At 40.7% G+C, this 24,553-nt stretch overlaps 1 protein-coding gene across 2 annotated transcripts in view; it reads left to right on the top strand.

Annotated features, from left to right (window-relative positions):
- Positions 1-1,412: 1,412 nt before the first annotated feature.
- The window catches only part of ITGA2 (integrin subunit alpha 2), a 107,848-nt gene continuing 84,707 nt past the window's right edge, over positions 1,413-24,553 (top strand). Inside the window, exons 1-2 of one of the 2 annotated variants that reach the window (XM_035291594.3) lie at positions 1,413-1,594; positions 15,725-15,847. In XM_035291594.3, the coding sequence (XP_035147485.2) occupies positions 15,790-15,847 (58 nt within the window). In that variant the 5' untranslated portion in view covers positions 1,413-1,594; positions 15,725-15,789. The remainder of the gene's footprint in view (positions 1,595-15,724; positions 15,848-24,553) is intronic. The other variant, XM_035291593.3, reaches the window with a different exon arrangement.

The raw sequence follows: 24,553 nt of genomic DNA, 5'->3' as shown, positions 1-24,553 counted from the left end.
TAGTAAGCAGGTGACTCCTGCAGACAGGTCAGAAAAAAATGCCTTCAGGTGTTTGTCAAGGTGAGTAAGTAGAGCCAGTAAATGACAGATAAGAAAACAGGAAAGAGCCTGGGGCTATATAATTTGGGTTCAAAGGTTTTAGTCATAACCCGTCAGCAGCAACATCTGATCCATACCAATTTAATACTTTAACAATGAGACACTTCGGCCCTATCTATGGTAAAGAAAAGCGCTTGATTTTCATGAATTATTAAGTCCTTCCCACCTTGAGCCACTTTGCTTCCTAGAGGCAGTATCTCAGACACCCCATTCTGCTCATAGTAGCATTCCATGAAGATCTGGAACGATGACAATTATGATTATTAGACTCATAACTCCTTAAGCTTGATTTATAAAAACATTTGGTTTCTTCGCAAAAGTAGTCACTGGAAGAATTCTGGTTTCGGCAATGTGCTGGGAAATTTGCGGCTGAACTTTGGGATAAAATATAAGATTTAGAGAAGAAAAATGAATTTCCTATTTCTTAGGTTTTTAAGTAAAAATCTTGGATATAGAGTGTTCTCTTTCCAGATGTGAGGCTGAAATAATGGAAGAAAATGGTCACAGTCTATGTCACGGTGTAATATAGGGAGGGAGAGTCACAGTGCATGTATGGGCTCTAAGCCTTCTCTCTGGCCTTGAAGTAAATCTCCTAAACTCGGTAATTAATCAGCTCTTTAATATCTCCAGGAGAGGAAGTAATGATGATCTCTCTCTCTCTCTCTCTCTCTCTCTCTCTCACACACACACACACACACACACACACGCGCACATACACACAGCTCTTGCAGCAGGTATTGCTTAAATATCACCTCGGATAATCATAACCTGTGAGCGGATCTTCTTTCCTGATGAGTTAACTTCTAACCTGGTCATTCTGCGCTTATTTTTGTCCCTTTTTCCACCCACTTAGGAAAGAGAGAAAGCGACAGCACCACACAGACCTTAGGCACTGTGGTTTAGGGCTGGTGCCCTCGGCGCCCGCTGCCAGGAGCCAGGCGCTGCCGAGGGCTGTGGTGGGGCTGGGTCCTCCCGCATCTCCTGCGGGCTGGCGACAGGCTGCGGGGGCGGGTGGTGTTAGGGCGGGCGGTCGCCCGTCGGAGGTGCCCACCCATCCCGTCCAGGGCAGGAAAGCCTGCCAGGGTGCCATCCCCATCCCCACCGCTTCCAGGCTGCCGGGGCTGGGCGGCTGTACTGGAGCCAAGGTGCGGTGCCCCGGGCGTGGACTGGCGTAGGTGCAGCCCGCGGGGCCGCAGGGCAGGGTGGGGCGGGGCGCGGCCGGGGCAGATCCGGTGTTTGCAGAATCGGGAGGGGCGGGCCAGGGCGGGCCCTCCGCGCTGCAGGGAGCTGCCTAGCAACTTTTCCTTGCTCTCACCGGGCGGGGGAGAGAAGCCCTCCCGACAGCTTCTTGAGTGTGCGGGCTCTCTTATCCCTCGGCCAAGGGTATCCTCTGCAAACCCAGCCCAGCTACGGTCCCCGGGCAGACCCAGGATGGGGCCAGGACTGACAGGGACCGTGCCACTGCGGCTGCGGCTGGTGTTAGCGCTCAGTCAAGGTAAGCAGGGAGTTCGCTACGCAGCGGCTGCAGGAGGGACTCGCGCGGGTCCCGGGGGCGCGCGGGAGGGATTGGGAGCAAGTTCCGTGAGTGTCCCCTCGGATTCCACGTGGACTCGGGCACCCAGCCATCGGGAGCTGCTTGGAAAGAGATACTTCTTCCTCCCCTTAGTGCTCTCCCAGTCCTCGAGTCTCCATTAGGCGTGTCTCGTCCTGTTAAGCACCCTCCAAAGTCATCTCAGTGGGTGCTTTGGTTTTAGGCACACATACACACACACACACACACACGCACTCAGGCATGGACAGTGTGGGGATCCCCGGGTGTCCTGGAGCCCGCGGGTGCTGCAGCCCAACTTCCCCTGGCTGGAACAGGTGCTGCGCTTGCCAGGGACCAGGGGAACCCGAAATCCAGTGCTGACGGCAGCCTGCAGCTCCCCAGCACAGTGCTTTGCAGAAGCCTCTGAGCCCCAAAATGTTTATTTTTCAACCCAAGGATGTGAATGATACCTCTGCTTCTTACTTGAGGACAAAGCGCTGTGTTTCTTCCCAGGGGGAACTTGGAATAAACCAAGCGCCACTTAAGTACTTGGCAGAGGGGAATTCTTCCTTCCCTTCTGCCTTCCTCTTATTGTTGTAAGTCGACTATTCGACTAATGTAAACTTAGCCAGGAAAAGTTCTTTCCATTTGTGGATCCTAGATGCCATAATGAGAGAATAAGCCGAGCAGCGGCTCTAACTGTAGTGCCGTGGTGGTGTGGCCCGACCACCTCCTGAGTTCTTTTACACTAAGAGGAGGAAATAAGGCTGCGGTAGGGAGTTTTTGTGGGACTGTCGCGCACACGTGAGTACTTTTTTTCTGACCGTTAGGCAGAACTAGAGTGTCCTCAAATTTAAGAACTTTAGTTTACTTGGAGGGAGGAGTCACATTTGTATGTTGTAGTTTGAACAGTGATCAAAACAAAAAAAGTTGTCTCTGATTTTAAAGTGTGTGTGTGTGTGCGCGCGCGCATGTTTTCTTTCTTTACAAAGGAGGTAAATGTTTCCTGAGCTGTCCTCCTTTGAGACTGGCATTGAGCCACTTGCTATTCTTTATTGTGGAGGAATGAATCCTAGTCCACGTCAACCTGGTGGCATTTTCTCTAGGTCAGAGATAAGAGAGAAATAGCACCACTGTCCCCAGCCCCAGAAGAGAATGGACATCTTAGGTTTTCTGTCTCACCTGTATTGGGTGCTTCATAGATACTTTCCCTGGGAACGACAAGAGTTGTTTTGAGGGGCCACCAACTCTAATCTAGGGGTTTCAGGTAAAGTTGTACTTGGCATTGAAAATGAGCTAAGAGAAATATAAACCCAAGCTTTTCATCTCTCTGTAATTAAAAGAAGCGATTGAAACATATTACACAACAGTATTAAAAGAAGCTATGGAAACATAACGTCATGTCATTTTATCTCTGAAGTGTTGAGGCTTGTACTTTAAACAGCAGTGAGCAACGCTTTAGTGGAATGTAGTGCTGCAAGGCATGAAGTCAGAAACAGACTTAACCTGACATTAATAAGGACTCATCAGGGCAAGCAAGCAGAGATGATCTCAAACAACATCTGCAAAAGTTTTGTGTATTTATTCCCTCCTCCTGCTCCAGTCATTTGTATACTCAAGGAACAGGTTTTCTCTTAATTTGAGATCATCATAAGAAAACTCCGTCATTTGTGATATCACTTGAGGTTCCTGGAGAAGCAGCATCATTTTTTGATACCATGAGTATCCCAGGTTAACATGCATAAGTGAAATCTCTAGCTCAGCAGTATCTAAAATTTTGTATGGCATTACCCTATCTGTATAAAATCTCTCATTCACTTTCACTACTCACACATGTAACTATTTTTAAATTATATGCATATAAAATTGCATAATATGAACATATACAAAGGTTCAAATTTATAAGTTATGTGTGTGACATAGCTTCATTATGATGATCTTAAGAGAAAACCTGTTCCTTGAGTATATAATTGTATATACATAGTATACACTCATATACATGCTAATATGCATTAAACGCATGTGTGTTTAGACATCTGGCATCCTCTCCAGCGTGCATGCAAACCACTTTAGAAACATATCACCTTCAAATCTCATTTTAACGCTTACATTCAATTTGCTTTCCAGAAACCTTTTCTCAGGTACTTAAGAAACTGTACTCATAGGTTAGTCCCATATTTATTGCCTTTCATTGCTCATTTTTAAGGGCTTAATATCATGGAAATGGGCAGCTTGAGGATGAAAAAGAGAGAACATCAGAGAACTAGGTAATCTATGACTAAATATAGGCCCTTGGAAGAAAACATGTGTAATTTTAAAATGAAATTTTTTCTTTAGTGTGTTCGCAGGCCGAGGATAGTCCTTCCAGTCAGGTTCTAGATCACATCTTTCTTACCAGCCCTGAAACCCTGCCCCATACTCAGCCCTCATCAGTGCACATCTTCAGATTCTCTCCCTCATGTAACTTCCCCTCAGTCTGTACATATTCTAATTTTTCTCACTGTAAAAAAGTATCTTTTTTAATATTTAATTTCTTCCTGAAACACCCTGCATTTCAGGCCTCTGTTCTCTTCCTGGTTTTCTCCTTTCTTCCCTTCCTCTCCTTCACAGGCTCTTTTCTTGTTGGTGTTTGCAGAGTTTCATCCTGAATCCTCCTCTTCATTCTACAGAGTGTCTCTGGGCCCATTCCCTGCACAGGTCACTATCTCCAGCCAGACTCGCTTTCTGAGCTCAGATCAGTATTTCCATCAGCCACCAAATTTCTCCAGCTAGATAGTCTATAAGTAAGCCAGATTCAACATTTCTGAAACTGAATTTAATTAGTGTCTTCCAAAATTTTCTCCTCTATTGGCTACCATTGTTTAATGGCAGTATAATTATCACAAAACACGAAAGCCAGGAATCTGTCCCTATGTTTTGAACCTCACAGCTACTCTCCAAGTTCTTTTGGTTCTCCTCCCTCCATGCAGCTCCTGCCACCCAGTTCAGTCCCTCATCTTCTCTGTATGTAACTTTTAAACAGGGTTTTCTTTTATTTCTTATCCCTTGAACCTATTCTCTACATATTCACCAATGATATCTTTCTAAGACACTTATATGTATCCAATTACCACTTTGTTTCAAATGTTAGTGGCTCCTCAGCTCATGGAGGATGAAGTGCAAATTTCTTGGCATGTCATAAAAAGGTACATTCTACCTATCTAATCTTTTCTTTACTGTACCCTTTCCTGAACACAAATACACATTCACACACACACACCACACACATGCCCACACATGTAAACACTCTAAAGCTGTCCATATACACCATCCTTTGTTATGACTGCATCTGATTATACCATATTTAGTGTGAAAATATTTTCTAAATACTCCCTTTGCCTTCATTGCATTGTTGCTTTTGCCCCTTTTCAATCGTCTCTAGCATTATCCAAAGCTAGAAGAGACAAGCCCAAGCAAAATTATAAAGCAGAGAAGTTTTACTTTTGTAACAAAAAGGAAAGCTTGAGTAACCTACATTTGCTGGGTCCTACCCTAAAGCACTTCTCTGCTCTCATCCTCAGCCCCTTAGTGGCCTTAGGCCGCCCTCTGACAAAGTAACTTCTCTCCCCCATGGCTTAGCTATACTTGCCCAACCTCAGCTAAGCCTTGCTCTCTTCATACTAGCTCCTGAGCCACTATTCAACTTAAATTTATGGACTAGGGTTCAGGATTTAGTATTTACAATGACTCACATCTTTCTGATGTGCAGTCTGATTTGGAAGAGGTTGCTTAAATATCATCACTGCCTCCCCCACTTTCCTAAAATTAGAATTCCAGTGTTACCCATACCACCTTGTGGGATGACCACCAAGATAGGTAGATTTCAACACCAAGAGTCCGCATCTGTGAGCGGCTGTGTCAGTTAAATGAATTCTTTCCAAAGTGGATGATGACAGCTCCATGTCTTCATGTGCTGACAGCCCTGGGATATTAAAAGGGAGAAGTTTTTTAATGTAAAGAGATGAGCTTCTCATGATGGAATTTTAGATATTCGGCAAAATGAAGACACATGTTCAGTCAGTGAGCATAAAGGTAAGAATTTCAGGAAGAATGAGGAAAATATTCGAGGCCAAAGTTGTCCAGGTGTCATGCAAATTCTATCATTAAAGCCAGAAGTTTTATTTATTATTTATTTTTATTTATTTATTTTTTTGAGATGGACTTTTGCTCTTTGTTACCCAGGCTGGAGTGCAATGGCGCAATCTCGGCTCACTTCAACCTCCGCCTCCAGGGTTCAAACAACTCTACCTCAGCCTCCTGAGTAGCTGGGATTACAGACACGTGCCACCATACCTGGCTAATTTTTTGTATTTTTAGTAGAGATGGGGTTTCACCATCTTGGCCGGGCTGGTCTCAAACTCTTGATCTCAGGTAATCTGCCCACATCACCCTCCCAAAGTGCTAGGATTATAGGCGTGAGCCATCACACCTGGCCTAAAGCCACAAGTTTTAGTCTTGACTGACTACCAACCCTGCTCAGCTTGGGATATTACTAAATGATTTAGCACAGCTTAAAAGAGGAGAAACCATAGAAGATCGTCACTCTGACTGGCAAGTGAAAGAAATGGAAGGTGGGTGGGGTTATTTTTTTCCAGTTGTTACCAGTGATTTACCAGGAGAACACACAGAAGAATGGCTCTCTACAGGGGAAAGTCCTGGTATTGCAAATCATGAGACAATAGACTCTGTATGACAGTGATTCCCATGCCCCTTCATGTGATCCATAGAGGCTTTATTGATTTGGCTACAGTGAATTTCATAAGACTCATATTTGATCATATTCTTATAAGGTATCTACTTTATATAAGGCTGTGTGTTAGGTTCAAGGTGGAATCAGGGAAAACTTGAAACGTGGTCAAGAGAGGTTGGAGTTTATTTGGAAACAAATCCAAAGATGGGGAAAAGAAATTATCTCAGCCCTGAAGCACACTTAACCAGCTTCAGCCCTGTGCCATCCTCCTTTCTAGCAGAAGTCCATTTATTGAGTTACCATCCTCTGCATAGCTAAAAATTGAGGTGAGGCTGAAGGGTGATGAGACTAGTCCCATGCATCTGGTGTGTGTCTGATTTAGCCATGGTCACATAATGCAAGATTGGCCAACAAGATCTGCTGGCTGACTTACAGGAAAGGAATTTTCATTCCTTAGAGAGATATTTGTTAAAGAAAATACTGTCAGGTTTATATGTGAAGTTTGGAGCAACTATAGCCATCTTGCAACTGTGATGTCAACTAGCTTAAGGATAAAGCTAGTATATTGTTAGCTTCGTGGAAAGAAATGGACTTTGATGTTGTCTTTGAACTTCTGAATTATTGGAATTTAAGACTATAGTATGTCTTGGTGTCTTTAAAATTTTCATATAATTTAAAATTTGGTTATGTCATTTTCTATAACTTAGAGACCTGTAACATAAATTTCTATAACATAATAGATGTCATGTGTTCACAACTGATGAGTGGTACAGATAACATGTTGAATTCAGAGATTGGAGAAATATCATTATGATGCATTAAAGTGTCAAGCCTCCTGAGATGTGTTTCTGCCATGAAGAACCTCAGAGATCCTGGAGTACAGATTCTCCCTTTTAAAATGGATATAAGTGATACTAGAAAAGAAACATAACTAGCAGTAGGACTCATCTCCTAGTTCCTGGGGCAGATGTTTAGGTTCTTGAATAGGATATTGCTGCAATGAAAGCAGATGGTTGTTATGCCCAGAATGTGGTATTCAAATTGTTCCCAGAGAGTGAAAGCTGAGTTGCAACCACCAGACTTTGAAGGGCCTTGTGAATCATGATATAGAGCAAGGGTTTTATCCTGAGGACAGTAGAAAGGTCTTGAAGGACCTTGAGCAGGGGGCTGACATGATCAGATGAGGAGAGTGCATTGGTTGGAGGCCAGGTGGAAGGCACCAAGACCATTTAGGGAAAAATATGTTTGGATTTTAATTTTAGTTTAGGAGACCAGTTGTGAGATGATGGTAAAAACTTGGACAGTGCTAGTAGGGAAAGAGAGTGGAGACTTTATTAGAAAGGCATTAAAGAAGAAGAATGAACAGGATTTGATGACTGATTTACTATGGAGGTGGAGAGAGTGGGAGAAGACCAGGCTGATGCTTAGGTTTCTGATATGGACAAGGCAGTTAATGTGCCATTCTCTGAGATAAGCAGTGCTGAAGGAGAGCAAGCTGGAGGAAAAAGATGATCAGTTCAGGTCAACAGGTTGTGTTTGAGACCTCTAGATGTACACCTGGTGTACATGTCTAGTTAACAAATAGTTATATGTAGTGGTGTTAGGAATAGGCAGGGAAGTAAGAAGGGGATAGAGGTTTAGGAGTCATTGGCACCTAGAGAATAATTGAAGACATGACATTAACAAGATGAGTCAGGCAAAGAAGCTAGAAGATGGCTTTGGCCAAGACTCAAGGAACTGCTTTAGAGAGTCAGGTGAGGAAGAGGAGATGTGAAGGGAGAGAATAGGAACAGCTGGAGCAGTGGAAAAACAACTGGAAGGAGTGGGGCAGCACCGAAGTATTTGGAGAAGGAGGAGGTGGTGAATAGGGTTGACTTTTTCACAGAAGTCAAGCAAGTCTGTTAGTCTTAAAAGGCAGTCTCCATGGAGTGCAAAAAAGAGAAATCAGAACAGAGTGTAGTGAGAAGTAAATGGAAGATGAGGAAACTTAGAGAGTGTCAGAAAATTTCATATGACAGTAAGAGGGAGGGGAGAGTAGCAAGAGAGGTAAGATGGGAGCAGCAGACTTTAAACAAACAAACATGGGAAAGGCTTGCATAAAAATTATTATAAGGAGATTTTTTATTTCTGTTACTTATGGTGCTACATGGTATATTCGTTACATTTTAAAATTGCATTGAGGTACCTGTATGTAGCAGAGACCCATTGCACACAAAAACTGAGGGAACGGAAGGAGCTTTGATAACTATACAAAGGATATTATCAGAGACGATGGAGAGGAAAAAAGTTGGATGTCCAGCACCAGTAACAGCTCTGGCAGAAAGGAGCCCCTGATTAAGGGCTAGGGGTGATCATGGGAAGGTAGGCAAAGTAGGCTTTAGGCTATGAAATAGAGAGGATATTAACTGATCAGAGAAAGGCGAAGTTGATCCAGGTATGCAAAGAGGGAAGAAAGCAGAGGTATGGAAAAAGGTATTTCCTATCCTCCAGGGCGGCTGCTTAGATTGATGAGCCCATTTTACACATTTTGGTTTCAAAGATACTTTTCACGCTAATACGGTTATGATTAATAAGCTGTTTTTAAGGCATGTAATATATAACATACCAATTCCAGTGGTAGAATTAGTATCAGTGCTTTAGTCAGATTTCCTAAAAAACAAACAAGTTCTTTTAGAAATATAGATTTATGTCTCTCCAGTTAAGGTTTCAATTCCTTATTTCTATCTAGTTTAATAAAGATCCCCAAAACAATCTTTTTAGAAATAATTGTCTCATATATCACAGAGAAATAGTGTTGGTTCTGAAAGATTTTGCTAGTAAAATGTGAAAGCTTTTTGTCCTGTAACTTAGTGTTGTTTTCAAAGCATTTTAAAACATTTTCATTGAATTCATACACTAGAAAAGAAGTTGATGTCTATTCCTAATTTTGTTAGTCATAATTAAAGTGCTTATATTCAAGTGTTTTATCTAGTCTATGCCTGCTAACTCTTGAACACGTAATTTACATTTTATAACCAGTATAAACTTGAACTGCATATTTGGCTAATATTTTCAGCTCCAGAGACTGTTGGGACAGTTAATGATTTTCAAATATATTTTACTTCCTTTGAGAGACTTGTCTGTTCTGTTGCCCAAATAGGTAACAGAAACTTTGCAATTCTGTCAGCAAAGATTCCTGCATTATTATCCTGTTCTGAAAAGGTGACTGCAATTCTTCCATTTATTAAAGTGTCTAGAGACAGTTTTTGCAACAGAAGCCACACATAGCTCCCAATCACTGAAAGGCTTTCTGTATAAAAATGAGGTTAATGTTTAAACAGAGCAGTGGAAATAAAAGAGTGTTCCAAAAAAAAAAAAATGGAAATAAAAGAGTCACTGTATTGTCAGCCTAAGAGATTACTTCATTGTGTTTTGAAAGGCATGAGCAAAGCTATTGCACCGATGGACGCCTCGAACATTGGCAGTTGTCATTCTCCCGGATTCATTTGAAGGTGGCCTTTGTCTGTCTTTGTGCAGGCCTGATCTCATTTCCATGGATACCATGTAGAAATGCAGACTGAACACAAGCTGGCTTCGGGTCAGTTCAGTCAGACAACTCTATTCCAGATTGTTTACCAGTTGTCTTTGGGTCCTTTAACCAATAGCTTCTTGGATGCTTGTTAGAATAAAGACCCCAAACCGTCCTGGATTTTGTAACCTCTTCTAAACCATCCATACTGTGAATGTTGGTACATAAAAATAGATATTTCAGAATAATTGACTTAGTTTTCTATGTACTTATCAACATTGTTCCCTGGGTGGTGGAGGGGAGGAAAAACTTAGCCTTGGAAATTAGAGCAGTTTTATGTGATCTTTATTATTCTTTCAGAATAAAAATGTAATGAATAACACTAATGAGAAAATCTAATGCCACATTGAATAATGATTAAAAATTTATGTAAGAAATGCCTTTATTATTGTACAGTATTTAATTTTTGCCCCCCAAATAATCCGCCTTAAATATATTAGTGTCATTTTATTGTTGTTGTTGTTGTTGTTTTTTTTTTTTTGCTATGGTTCAAGTGAGCTATTACCTTACCTCTTTTTAAAAAGTGAAGTCCCAGACCAAGTGTGATGGCTCATGCCTGTAATCCCCGCACTTTGGGAGGCCAAGGCAGCTCGCCTCAGCTGGGGAGGTTAGGGTCAGGAGTTGGCCAACATGGTGAAACCCCATCTCTACTAAAAATACAAAAAAATTAGCCAGGCGTGATGACAAGTACCTGTAATCCCAGCTACTCAAGAGGCTGAGACAGGATAATTGCTTGAACCTGGAAGGCGGAGTTTGCAGTGAGCTGAAATCACACCACTGCACTTCAGCCTGGGTGACAAAGCCAGACTCTGTCTCAAAAAAAAAAAAAAAAAAAGAAAAGAAAAGAAAAAAAAGCAAAGTCCCATAATTTCCTGCCTTTGTCCATGTCCTCTCTTTCTGGAATACTCTTTAGCCCCAACCTCCATTCTGTGCATTGCTTAAATCTTAATTTCACTGAGGTTCATGCACCCTGAGAAGCCTAGCAATCCTCTAATCCAATTTAGGTATCACCTTTTCACTTGGACCCTTCCGTAGCAGTGTCACATTCTATTTCAATAACCCATTCAGACCTCAGCTATAGCTCCTACACACTGCAAGCTGAGAAGACAGGTCCAGATCATCTTCACTTGTATCGAGCGTTCTTGGCACCATTTTATTCAATGACTGATGAATCTATGAGCCATGTATGACAGCTACTGTAACAGGATTAAAGACATACTTCCTGAATGAAGGCTAAGCTGAAAAATGTCTGCTTCTTTCCAGTTAGTATATGCAAAAATAATTCTCTTTGTAAGTGTATCTAAATTTGCTAAAATATTCCTTTAGTTGACAAATTTCTTTTCACTTCTTTGACAAAATTTGTTTGCTTTTAAAATGTTTTTCCTTTTTCATGACATGTCTGACTAGGATAGCTCTGTTGACAAGTAACAAGATGAATGAAAGTATTAGGACAGTACAGGTAACATTTTTCCCCCAAATCCTTTCCTGTTCTTATAAATCAGCACCATAATTTATCTTCAGCGTGGCTGTCTCTCCCACTGAATACATCCTTTAAGATTACCTTCTGTCCTATTTATCGTTGTATTCCCAGAGGCTAACACATAGTAAGCACTCAGAAAAGTATTTTAAAAGAAAGAAAAAAAAATTCAAGTACAGTAAATTTTAAAAACCTTTGTTTATTGTAAAATGTAACACATGTAGACAAATGCATTAAAAATAAATGTACAACTTTTTAAGGCTTGGGTTTCATTTTACTCTACTTAGAATTAGTAATTTTGTTTATTGCTATTTCATGGATGCTGACAGAAGACATGAAACTTCTGGGTCAGAGACAAAAGTCTTTATTACTCATTGCACAGCAAGCAACTTGATCAGCATATTTGTGCTGGTACCCTTTGCTTGCCAAGACACAGAGGGGGCAACAAAGAGGGCCCATGTAGATGCCTAAACAAGTAGTAGGTTGCGTTACAGAAAAGGAACACTGAGCTTGGTGAATCTGCTGTTTTGTAGCAAGTCAGAAAATCTGTTCTTTGTCTCTCAGGGAGATGTTACCTTATTCTTCAAATCTGCTCACTGCAAAAACAATCCTGAGAAATACCATGGTAAAGAGTCACCAGGGTCTTGCATCTCAGGCATACTCAGTAGGTATATAGGTGTGTGAGATATCCATGGAAGCGTGTCTTATAGCTTAACACATTATTTTTTTTAAATGTAGTGTAACCACAACTCAGGTCGAAAAAATAAATAAAAATAAAATATTTCAAGGATCCCAGAAGTCCTCTACATGTTCTTTCCCAATCACAAATCCTTGTAATTTCCTTGCTTTCATTTATACTCCTACTAGTTAAATATACAGCTACATTCAAGGGTTTAATTTTGCTAGATTTTAAGTATACACAGAAATACAGTTATACAATACATATTATTTAATTTTTGACTTTTTAAACATTGTGTTTGTCAGATTAATCTATATGTTGCACATAGATGTAGTTCTTTCGTTTTCACCACGGCATAGTAAATAGTATAGTATAGTATAGTATGACAAAGTTCTCCTTTGTCACTAGATTGCTAAGAGATATTTTAAAGTTAGAATTGAGTATTAACTTCTATAAATATTTTTCTGCATCTATTGTCGATCACATAAATTTTTCTTCTTTATTAATGTGGAAAATTATATTGATTGATATTCAAATATGATGACAACCTGATATTTGTGATATAAACCCAGGTTGATCACATATTCTTTTTATAAGTTGCTGGATTTTGCCTAGAAATTTTGTATTCATGTTCATGAGTGTGATTATTCTATAATGTTTTGTTTCTTACTCTCTCTACTATATTGTCCCTCCATATGTCTGCCTACATTTCATTCTGGTTAGTTTCTTTTATCCTATATTACTATTCACTAATTTTTGTTTCAACAGTGTCTATAATGGAGTTAAAACATTTATTGAGTTCTTAATGTTGGTTATTATATTTTTCAGTTTATGAGTTTCTATTTGGTTCTTTTCTAAGTTTCTTTGCTAAAATGTTTAAGTTTAGCTTGTTCCCTTCACAACTTTTGTAAAGTTAATGCTGGTTCTCATTTATATTACCTTCATTCCTCTGGTGCCTGCTTATCTTAGCTAGACATTATATTAGAAAAAATTATTTGACAAAAGAGTTTGAGGCTTGGGATGATATTTTTCTATAGAAAGGGTTAAGTATTTTTTAGATGAAGTCCAACTCTGTTCCCCAGGCTGAGTGCAGTGATGCAGTCTTGGCTCACTGCAACCTCTGACTCTTGGATTCTCCTGCCTCAGCCTCCTGAGTAGCTGGGAATATAGGCATGAACCATCAGGCCTGGCTAATTGTTGTATTTTAGTAGAGACAAGGTTTCATCATGTTGGCCAGGGTGGTCTTGAACTCCAGACCCCAAGTGATCCACCTACCTCAGCCTCCCAAACTGCTGGGATTACAGGTGTGAGCCACTACACCTGGCGAGAAAGCATTTTCATTTGCTTCTATTGAGACAACACCCTAGAAGCTTTTCAGTGGCGTTGTGATGACCAGTGAGGTTTATCTGAGGCGTGACTTTTGCTAATTGAAGCAATACCCTGGAGGTACTAGAATTCCCCATCAGTTTCATACAATTTTAGGGCTTGATTTTTTTTTTTTTTTTTTTTGACACGGAGTTTCGCTCTTGTTACCCAGGCTGGAGTGCAATGGCACAATCTCAGCTCACCGCAACCTCCGCCCCCTGGGTTCAGGCAATTCTCCTGCCTCAGCCTCCTGAGTAGCTGGGATTACAGGCACGCACCACCGTGCCCAGCTAATTTTTTTGTAATTTTTAGTAGAGACGGGGTTTCACCATGTTGACCAGGATGGTCTCGATCTGTTGACCTCGTGATCCACCCGCCTCGGCCTCCCAAAGTGCTGGGATTACAGGCTTGAGCCACCACGCCCGGCCAGGGCTTGATTTTTTTTAAGTTACCCAGACAATCCATTCAAGGGCTGCTTTACTGATGGTTCACATGTCATCTAAGGAGCAGTGATTTTGAGCATAAACTCTATTCCTGGGATGCTTTACCAGATACCCCACTTTTGACAGGTCTTGAATTTCACTTTTCACATACTTTTTAGGGTTGGCAAATCCCTTTCCTTACTGTCCTCTAGCAAGACAAAAAGTGATTAAACTCCTCAGCAGTTTGGGAAGCCACGGCAGGAGGATTGCTTGAGGCCAGGAATTTGAATCCAGACTGACCAATATAGTGAGATTCTGTTTCTACAAAAAAAATTTTTTTTAAATTAGCCAGAAATGGTGAAGCATGCCTGTAGTCCTGGCTACACCAGAGGCTGAGGCAAGAGGATCATTTGAGCCCGAGAGGTCAAGGCTGCAGTAAGCCTGGGTGACAGAGCAAGGACCTTTCAAAAAAAACAAAAAAACAATTTAACTGCCTGCCTGAGTCATTTCTCTGAACTTCTTTCTTCCCCCCATCGTCTTAGCAATTTGATGGTTTAGAAGACATCTTAAGTATCTTTTTTAATATTTCTTCCAGATTTTTCAGTGATCTTCAGTGGGAGAGTTGGTTAAAATAACCAAGTCCTTTATTGCCAGAGGAGAGAATCTAGAGTAGTTAGTGTTTTAGAGCTCACTTTAAAAAATATATTGATTTTTAATTTTCCAAATTTCCCTCATACTATTTATTGATGAGGCATTTTTCACTGATAGAAAAGTAGAATTTTTTCAAAATTGACTAAAACAATATTTATTATTGGTTGGTATTCTAAAAATTTAATTTTATAGTAGAAAATATTTTTAGCTAATAAGTTCAACTCACTTTTTAATATATATCTGTATATTTGCTTGTATTATTTACTCCCTTTTCTTTAAATGTGAAGTAAATGTGTTCAGTGAAATACTAAACTTGATTAATAATTTTATTTTATAGATTTTTCTCTATAAAGCTGAATATTTAAATATCTTTTTAATATCTTTGCAGAAAAATGACACATACTAAAATACTCAACAGAAAAATATTTATGTCTTTTGATATTTACATGTGATTACATGAATAGAATCTTTACATAGATACACTCACTATTTACATGCAGATAAATACTGCACTTTTTTCACTTAATATGTTTTGTACATACATTTCCAAGTGAGTTTTATATTTATAACTTTAATGCATCCTGCCATGCCATGGTTAACTATTGTCCCATTGTTGGATATTTAGGTTGTTTCCTGTGGGATATTTTGCCTCCCATTGTAAATAATGTGGCTATAAACATCATTGTGCAAGAAGTTTTTTCTTTTCTTTTTACTTTTGGATCATTTCCAGAAGGGGCATTACTGTGTCGAAGAGTGGGTGTATTTTTTAGCTCTTGTTGCAGGTGGAACAGTGTAGCCATCTGTAATGGGGGAGTTTACCAATTTCACCAACATTAAATTTTCATTTACTTGCTGAAGTTTGATGGCTATAAAGTGGTGTTCCATATTTATCTCCATTCTTTTTATTCATGAGGGTGCATTTTTTCAAGTTACAATTTAAAAATGCCTTCTTTTGACAAAATATTTTTAGATTTTTAGATTAGGGTATTCTAAAATTTTGACCTAGAAGAAACCTCAAGATATTGTCTAGTTCAGCATTCTGCTTTATTCTTATGATAACCAGCTTTGAAATGACTAAAGCCGGGGACTCTAACCTGGACAGAACACTCCAGCCAGTGTAATGTCCATCATTTTAAGGTACCCATTGGGTCTCCCTCTCAAAATCTCTTTGACAAACTGCCCTTTGTCTTTTATTCCCCACAGGGGCTGATTACAATCCATTTTGACTTGAGGAATGGCAATCTTCTAGTTAAGATTTCCACACTTCCATGGGTCAGAACCCTTTAAGGGAGAGGGAAGACATTCTGTTTGCCAGAGCACTTGACTGTGAGTAACTGAATGTATAGATTGTTCTGGTTATTCCTTGACATGTAACCAGTCACCCCAAAATTTAGTGACATAAAACCATAACCTCATGTATTATCTCTCCTGGTGTCTTGGGTCCGGGCTTTGAGAATGGCCTGGCAGGGCAGTCTCACTCGAAGTCTCTCATATACCGTCAGAGGGAGGCAGCTCTCTCTCTCTTCCTGTGATATCCTCAAGCCTCTCCACATGGTACCCTCTGAGTAAGCTGACTTCTTCCATGGTGAGTAGGGCACCAAAGGAAACCCTCCCAAAAGAAACTGGCAGAATGGATGGACTTTCCTGACCTTGACTCAGAAATCACACAATTGCATCTATTGATCAAAGCAATCACAAAGTCTCACCTAGATTCAGGTGGAGGACTTAGATTCCACCACTGGATGGGAAGTGTCAAAAAATTCCCAGACACATTTTTATTCAAAGTAGTAACTGGATGAACTTAATGGTGCTCACAAGACCATTCATTGTTTATTTATTTTTATTTTTATTATCTGAAAACAGGGTCTCATAATGTTTGCTTGAGCTGGTCTTCAACTCCTCGGCTCAAGCGATCTGCCCTCCTCAGCCTCCCAAAGTGCTGGGATTACAAGCTTTTGAGAGACCAAGCAAGGCCCCATTTGTTGCTTAGACCAGTGTTTGGACGTAGATATTACTGACAATTGGGGCCAGATAATTTTTTGTTTTTGAAGTAGCAGGGTAGGGTGGGGGTGTCTGGTCCATGCATTGTAGGTTATTGATCAGCAGCCCTGGCTTCCACCCACTAGACGTTAATAGCAATACACTACTCCAGCTGCCCCAGAGTGACAACCACAAATATTCCCAGACATTACTAAATGTCCTCTGAGAGATAAAATTGCATCCAGTTGAGCACCACTGCATGAAACAAACATGGACTAAGCACATTTCATGTTCATGGCAACGTAAAGAGAATTCCTACTCTGAAAAGTAAGTTAAATGCCATCATTTTTCTGGGTGACTTTAGAAAAGTCACAGGAAAACAATTTCCTACCTTGTTGGGTCAAGGGGAGGATCAAAGGGGATTGTAAATTTAAAAATATTTTGCAGATTGTAAAAGCATATGTAACATTAAAAAAAGATCAGTACACTTGGTATGCATCCATTTTTAATCATCATTTGTTTATTTAAGGGACCTTCTTAAGGGACTTTTATGAAGTGCCTATCATATACCCACAGAATGTCAGACCTGGAGAGTGGAGGATTGAGTCAGCCAGCCCCCTTCCAGAAGCTCTTCTTTCCATTTCTAATATCACCTGTGCAGGAGAATAGTAGCTCCTAGATCCTTAGTGAATGTAAAGTTTGACACTTAAAGCAAGGACTTTTTAAGAAAGTTGCACCTTTCTTTTTTAATAAAAGCCAGGGGAAATGTTATGCCACTACCTTCCAAAAGCAGTTGTAAGGGTCCTTTTGTGCTTTTGACTTTTCCTCTAACGTTTTAAGGGCTGAGCCATAAAAGCCAAACATTACAGAGCTTAAAACTTTACACAGTGTGTGGTTATTTCAAAGGGCCTACAACTTCTAAGTTTACTTGCTTTGTTTTTTGGGGGGAGGGGGCTTTCCAGTTGCATTATTGTCCTTTCATCATGAAGACAATGCTTTTGTAAAATGAGATTTCCTGTGGTGATGTATGTGTTCAAAAGATCCAATGTGACCTATGACCATTTCCCGTTGCCATACACACTCTGAGTAATGATTAGAAATACTTTAGAGTTTGGAGTCTATTTGCTTAGGTTCAGAGTCAGGGTCTGAGTAACCCCACTTCCTGTTTGTGTGACTTCCTGGAGGGTCCATGGACAGATAATATTTTCTTGGCTTTTGTGGTGTGCTTCTTGTGTGCCTCAGCAAAAAGCAGCAACATGTCATCCTCCTACCCATTAGACAGCAGTTTTCAGAAGCTTAAATAGAAATTTGCTCAGGATATACTTTTTTTTTTCTTTTTTTGATACGGAGTTTTGCTTTTGTTGCCCAGGCTGGAGTGCAATGGCGCGATCTTGGCTCACCGCAACCTCCGCCTCCTGGGTTCAGGCAATTCTCCTGCCTCAGCCTCCTGAGTAGCTGGGATTACAGGCACGCGCCACCGTGCCCAGCTGATTTTTTGTATTTTTAGTAGAGATGGGGTTTCACCATGTTGACCAGGATGGTCTCGATCTCTTGACCTCGTGATCCACCTGCCTCGGCCTCCCAAAGTGCTGGGATTACAGGCTTGAGCCACCGCTCCCGGCCCCCCCGGACATACTTTTTATGTTAGAGATGAAAGTGGGGGTGGGCACGGTGGCTCACACCTATAATCCTAGAATTTTGGGAGGCTGAGGCCAGTGGATCACTTGAGGTCAAAAGTTCGAGACCAGCCTGGCCAATGTGGTGAAACCTCATCTCTACTAAAAATACAAAAACTAGCCAGGCATGGTGGTGGGCACCTGTAATGCCAGCTACCTTCCTATCTAAGGCAGGCACCTGTAATGCCAGCGATTCTCCTAACTGAGGCAGGAAAATCACTTGAACCTGGAAGGCAGAGTTTGTAGTGAGCCAAGATCACACCATTGCACTCCAGTGTGGGTGACAGAGAGAGATTCTGTCTAAAAAAAAAAAAAAGAGAGAGATGAAAGTGTGATAATAAATTGGTGTACCTTATAAACTTTCTTAGGAAGTGTGCCCCCTCAGTAATGCATAATGATTCTAATCCTAAAAACAAAAACAGTCTAAGTATTTACTATTCGTTAGACACTGGGTCTAGAGTTTTATATGCATTGTCTGACCGCAATGAGGTAAACGTACACATCATATCTGTTTTGCAGATGGGAAAGCAATGGCTTATACAAAATAAGAACTATTCAAACCTCAGAGGCCAAGCTCTTAGGCACTATGATATGCTGTTGACTTTGCTCAGTAAATAGAACTTTCAGTTTAAAAAATGCTGTACATCACAAACTAACACAGAAACAGAAAACCAAACACATGTTCTCACTCATAAGTGGGAGCTGAACAATGAGAACACATGGACACAGGGAGGGAAACAACACACACAGGGGCCTGTGAGGCGGGTGAAGGAAGGAAGAGCATCAGGATAAATAGCTAATGCATGCAGGGCCTAATACCTGGGTGATGGATTGATAGGTGCAGCAAACCACCGTGACACACATTTACCTAGGTAATAAACCTGCACATTCTGCACATGTCCCAGAGCTTAAAATAAAATTTAAAAAGAAAAGTTACAGTTGTGAAATTAAAAAAAAAAAAAGCCTTACATCTATTAATAGTATTTGCATACTTATGGCATGCCATCACCCCATATAGTCACTCTTCTTTTTAGGGTTCTCCTATAGCTAGATTTTTGAAAAAAGTTAAATGTTCTGTCAAATTCTAAATAGAAAATACAGTGTGTTTGTTTGCATGAACATATGTATGTATATATATGCATATATATTTAAAATTAATCTATCTTTTAATTCATTGATGTATATACCTGCGCAGTAGCCTGCATTCCAGCATTTTCCTTTGATTCAGTCTAGAACTCTGAGGATTTATTAGTTACTTAACCTGGTCTTTATTAATCTCCTGTTATACGCTTAACTTATTGTTATGTGGAAAGGTGAAGCAATCAGTGTTTATTCAGTAATCGTTACTGAACTACGACCATGTGCAAGGCATTATTCTAAGTACTGGGGAAAATATCAGTGAACAAAACAGACACAGCCCCTCTCTGCCAGGGTCAAAGGCAGATTTATTATAAGACAAGTGAAGCTGAGGGTTCAGGGGCCCTCCCTGTGCACTGCCCTTCCTGTGTTTTCACAGTGCCAGCTATTTTCATTCAACATGCAAGAAGTTAAAGTCACCATCCCTTGTGTATCCCAACACAACATATTTCAACAACAAGAACATCAAAAACAAATTCATTAATCGACTTCATCGATTCAGAGTTTCTGGATTGATCACTGTAAAACAAAGCATGAGGTTTGTTTTACCAACCTCCTATGTTTGAAATGCTGTAGCTCTTATGCAAACTTAGAAAACAGCCCTAAACATGTGCATGACATTACAAATACGGAGACGTGAAAGTGAGAGGAGCTTCTCCTAACTACGAATAATGGTAATTTTTAAAAATTCAATTTAGCATGCTGGAAGTAAAAAATGAATTCTGTTATTCTCGTTAAAGAACATGACTCAGTAAAACTGCTGTCCCGTGAAGAGGTGATCAAAAGCTCTAGAGCCCCAAACTAGAAAAAAACGTGTTACGTAAGAGTGTCAGGCAATCAGTTAGATTTCCAGGAAGTACACTACAATACGAGCTGCAAATGGTATCAAAGGAGGTGGAAGAAAGGTGGGTACAGGCTGGGATGGTTAGGAAAGATCCCAAGCTTGTAGAGAAGTGGTCTGTGAACGGGGATATGATAAAAGAGATACTAACTTCCGTTATGTCTGCTTTTCCATACATTGCCTCAAGATATGTGAGACGTATCCTGCTAATGAGCAAGTGAGATGACAGGCACTGACTTGTACAAAATAGGCTATTTTGAGAGAGAGAGAGAAGGGGAGAGAGAAAGAAAGAGAGAAAATTTATCCTTTTACATAGAAGAAATTTAGGAAGAAGTAGAGAAGTAGAAAGTGAATTCATGATGTGGTATTTCTAGTAACTCTTGGGCCAACACACTTTCTTCTGCATTTCACCGTCTTCGTCTCAGCCACTGGGAGACAGCAAGTCTACCAGACGGCGGCTTACCCTCCAGCAACCTTATGAAAAAGGGAGAACCTGTTGAGTTGTTAGGAAGCACTGTCATAATAAATGGACATTAGGGGCAATTGCAACGGGCTTTGGAGATGTTCCTGGCCTGAAGATTACATTTTTGAGATGTGAAAGGGCTTCCAAATGACAGGTGCCGCAGTACTCCAGGACTTGATGCAGTTACAAAACAAAAGGAAACAGCTTTGGATTGTTTTCACACAAAACATATACCTTCAATGATACAACCGGAATTAGTGTATATCTGTCCTTATATTTATGTTTGTGCATGTATGTATGGACAGAATTATCTTCGAAACCTAAAATAGTAAATTGGAAGTTTTGGATGTAATCTACTTTCTCCTTGTATCAGTCAGCTCGGGCTCTCATAACAAAGTGTCACAGACTAGGTGGTCTTCTTCTCGAAGGGACGCCGGTCATACTGGATTAGGGCTTCACTCTTAGGACCTCATTTGACCTTAATCGCTTCATTAAAGGCTCTCTCTCTAAATACAATTGCATTGGGGGTTAGGGCTTCAATATAGGAATTTTGAGAAAGACACGATTCAGTTTGTAACATCCCCTAGGCTTAATAGTATTTTAAGGATTTATTTCTGGCCATGGAAGTGACGCTCATTGTATTTCTTCGATACGAACACAAAGTAAGTGTGAAACATATGATATATGTACACACCGTAAAGAACAAATGGCTGTAAATCATGAAGCCAGACATTATTGCCAGGTGTCAGCTAGAGTCTGTCTCTCTGCCTCTTAAAATTGAGATAAGATTTATGCAAAAGTCTATTCCATTTTTATAAAAAAATGCGATGCCCTCTCAAGATTTCTCTGAACTCCCAGGAGAGGTACATTTTCATTATCATCTGGGCCCTCACTTCCTGACTGCAGAGTGTTTATTCTCCACTCTGCCAGGTCTGGTATTTGATTTGACCCTAGGTGCGGTCAATACATTAGCCTGTTACTACTGTCTCATGGATGCTGCCAGATGCCATGACAGTCATGAGTCAGAGAAGGACTTTATTTCAGCACAGCAGGCAGCATGAGCATAAGCATGCTTCTATCGGTTCCCCTTTCTCCACTCTAGTCTCCTGGTGTCACACGAAGGGGCCAAGACGACACCTGCACACAGTGGAGTGTGCCTACAGGAAAGAAACAATGAGGTTAGTGGACCTGCTGTTTTACACAAGCGGTCAGCAAGCCTGCTCTTTGACCTGGGGGAAGAGATTATCTCACCCCTCGATATTATTCACTGTAAACATAACACTAAGAAATGGCCCAGGTAAACAGTAGTCGGAGTCTTGCATTGTTGATATACCCATTGTATTGAGTTGAATGGTGGTCTCCACCAAATACATCTCTATTCTAATCCCCGAAAACCTATAAGTATTATCTTACTTGGAAAGAGGGTTTCTGTAGATTGCCTTGAGACAACGGATGGTAAAAACATGAAGGCTCAAGCTGCTGGTGGTGAGGGCTCAGAAGGAAATGAGGAATCTGCTGTGGGAAACTGCGGGAGATGTCCTCATTATACAGTGGCAGAAAATTTGGCCTAATTGGGTCTTAATGTTGTGCAGAAAGCACACAGTTTTTACGTGAGAAACTTGGATACTTAACTGAGCAAATTTTCAAGAAAAATGTTCAAGCTGTAGACTGCTTTTTACCTGCTCGATATACTAAATTGTGAGAGGAAAGAGATAACTTGAAGGATCACCACTTGATAATCTGGTAAAATTTCAGCGTATCAGACTGATATGCATATATATATGTAAAACATAACACTTAGCATATATATGTACATATGTTTTATAAATATGTATATATGTTTTACATATATATGTATGTGTATATATATATGCTGAGTGTTATGGGCTGAATGTTTGTGTCGATCCAGAATTCATGTGTCAAAATACAATCCCCAATGTGATGGCATCTGGAGGTCGAGTTTTTGCAAAGTAATCAGGCCATGTGGATACGTGGATAGAGCACTCTTTCTTCCTGCCTTGTGAGAATGCAATGAGAAGTCAGTAGCCTGAAACTTGGCGGAAGGCTGTCACCAGAACTTGACCATGCTGCACAATATTCTTAGACTTCCATCTCCAGGACTGTTAAGAAATAAATTTATGTTGTTTCCAAGCCACCCGATCGATGGTACTTCGTTTTAACAGCCGGAACTCAGACACTCAATTAGGAGATCATTGTTAGGAAAGCAAGCTCTGAAAGCAAAGGGTGTGGCTAGACATCCTTTTGTGGAACAGATTAGGTATGTGGTTGCTGGATCCTCTCAACCGTCTCAGCAGCAATCAGGAATAGAGATGAGGTTATCCAGGAAAGATTTCCTGTGGAGAGCTCTTTTGTTCAGTGGCATGAATCCTGCATTACCTACGGAAGAAGCCTACAAGTTTTTTCAAGAATGTTATCTCAGCGGAAACATTGCCATCTTTGACTGAAGGTGATAAAGAGGCAAAGGCTAGAGGACCTGTTGAGGGCCCAGAGGCGTATGATGTTGCCATGGGCCCGGAGAACAGAGGCCCAAGCAACAGAGGATTATCCTCAGGCCTTGAAATCTAATGGAAAATTCCCTGCTAGGTATCATATTTGTTTAAGATTGGTAATCCTTTTACTCCTTCCAGTTGCTGCCTTTTGAAATGGGAATGTCTATTGGATGCCTGCCCCACCATTATATTTTGGAAGTAAATAACTTGTTTTCTAGGTTCTCGGGCCTACAGATGGAGAGGGATTTTGCCTGAGGACAGATCATGCCTGGCATCTCACTCACACCAAATTTGGATGATGAGATTTGGGACTTTTCAGCTGACAATATTTAGATGAGATTTTGAGCTCAGAGTTAATTGTGTCATGGGTTGAGCCATTTGGAAATGTTGAGACACCTTAATAAATGTGTTTTGCATGTGACGTGAATGTGAATTTTGGGAGGCCAGGTGAACAGAGTATAGTGGCTCCCAAAAAGATATGTCCATGTCCTAATCACTGGAACCAGTGATTGGAAAAGGGGTTTTACAGAGATAATTGCTAAGGATCTTGAGATGAGAACATCCTGGTTTATCTGGGTGAGACCTAAATCCAATGACAAATGTTTTTGTCAGAGTGAAGCAGAGGGAGATTCGATACACGTAAACGGGAGGAGGTGATGTGACCACGGAGATAGAGATAGGGGTGATTCAGACACACATCAAGGCATGCTCACGGCCCCAAGAAGCTAGAAGAAGCAACAAATAGATTCTCCTCCTCTGGAGCCTCCAGAGGGTGCATAGCCCTGCCAACACCTTGATTTTGAACTTCTGACCTCCAGAACTCTGAGAGAATAAACTTCTGCTCTTTTAAACCACAACGTTTGCAGTAATTTGTTACAGCAGCCAGAGGAAACTAATGCATCCATTAAAATGTGTAAAGGGGCAGGAGACCCATAGAGGACTGTCTTTCCCAGCAGACTAGTCCTGTATTTCCTTTATTTTGCCTAAAAGGTTGAATGTTCTTCCTTAACTTTCCCACAGAATCATTCATACAAAGTCTTTTTGTATGTAGTGAGCTTTCGCCAAGGTGTGGTGAGATTAGGAGGCAAGCCAATGATAGCAATACAAACAGACTCAACTACCGCGGTAGGCATTCCATTCCTGCAGGTTTCCAACACCGCTATGATGCTGGTCATCCTTTCTTTCCCTCTTGTCATTGTTCCTTCCTCCCTCAAAGTCCTGTTCAGTTTCCTCCTTAGTGGCCCTGCCTCTTTATTACTGATGCCCTAAAAGTTTTATCTGCACCTCAGTTTATCAAGGATTTTTCTACACAAGGATAGTTTCTTCTAATCGATTGCATCAGAGTAATAGTATTTAAAAAGAACATTGGGAGATTCAATGTAGTGATGGTGAATATGTGAGGAAGGAGGGAGTGAGGGTACCAGT

Source organism: Callithrix jacchus, chromosome 2 (assembly GCF_049354715.1).
Source record: "Callithrix jacchus isolate 240 chromosome 2, calJac240_pri, whole genome shotgun sequence".
NCBI classification, from domain to species: Eukaryota; Metazoa; Chordata; class Mammalia; order Primates; family Cebidae; genus Callithrix; species Callithrix jacchus.
This window is presented reverse-complemented; position numbering and strand designations above follow the sequence as displayed.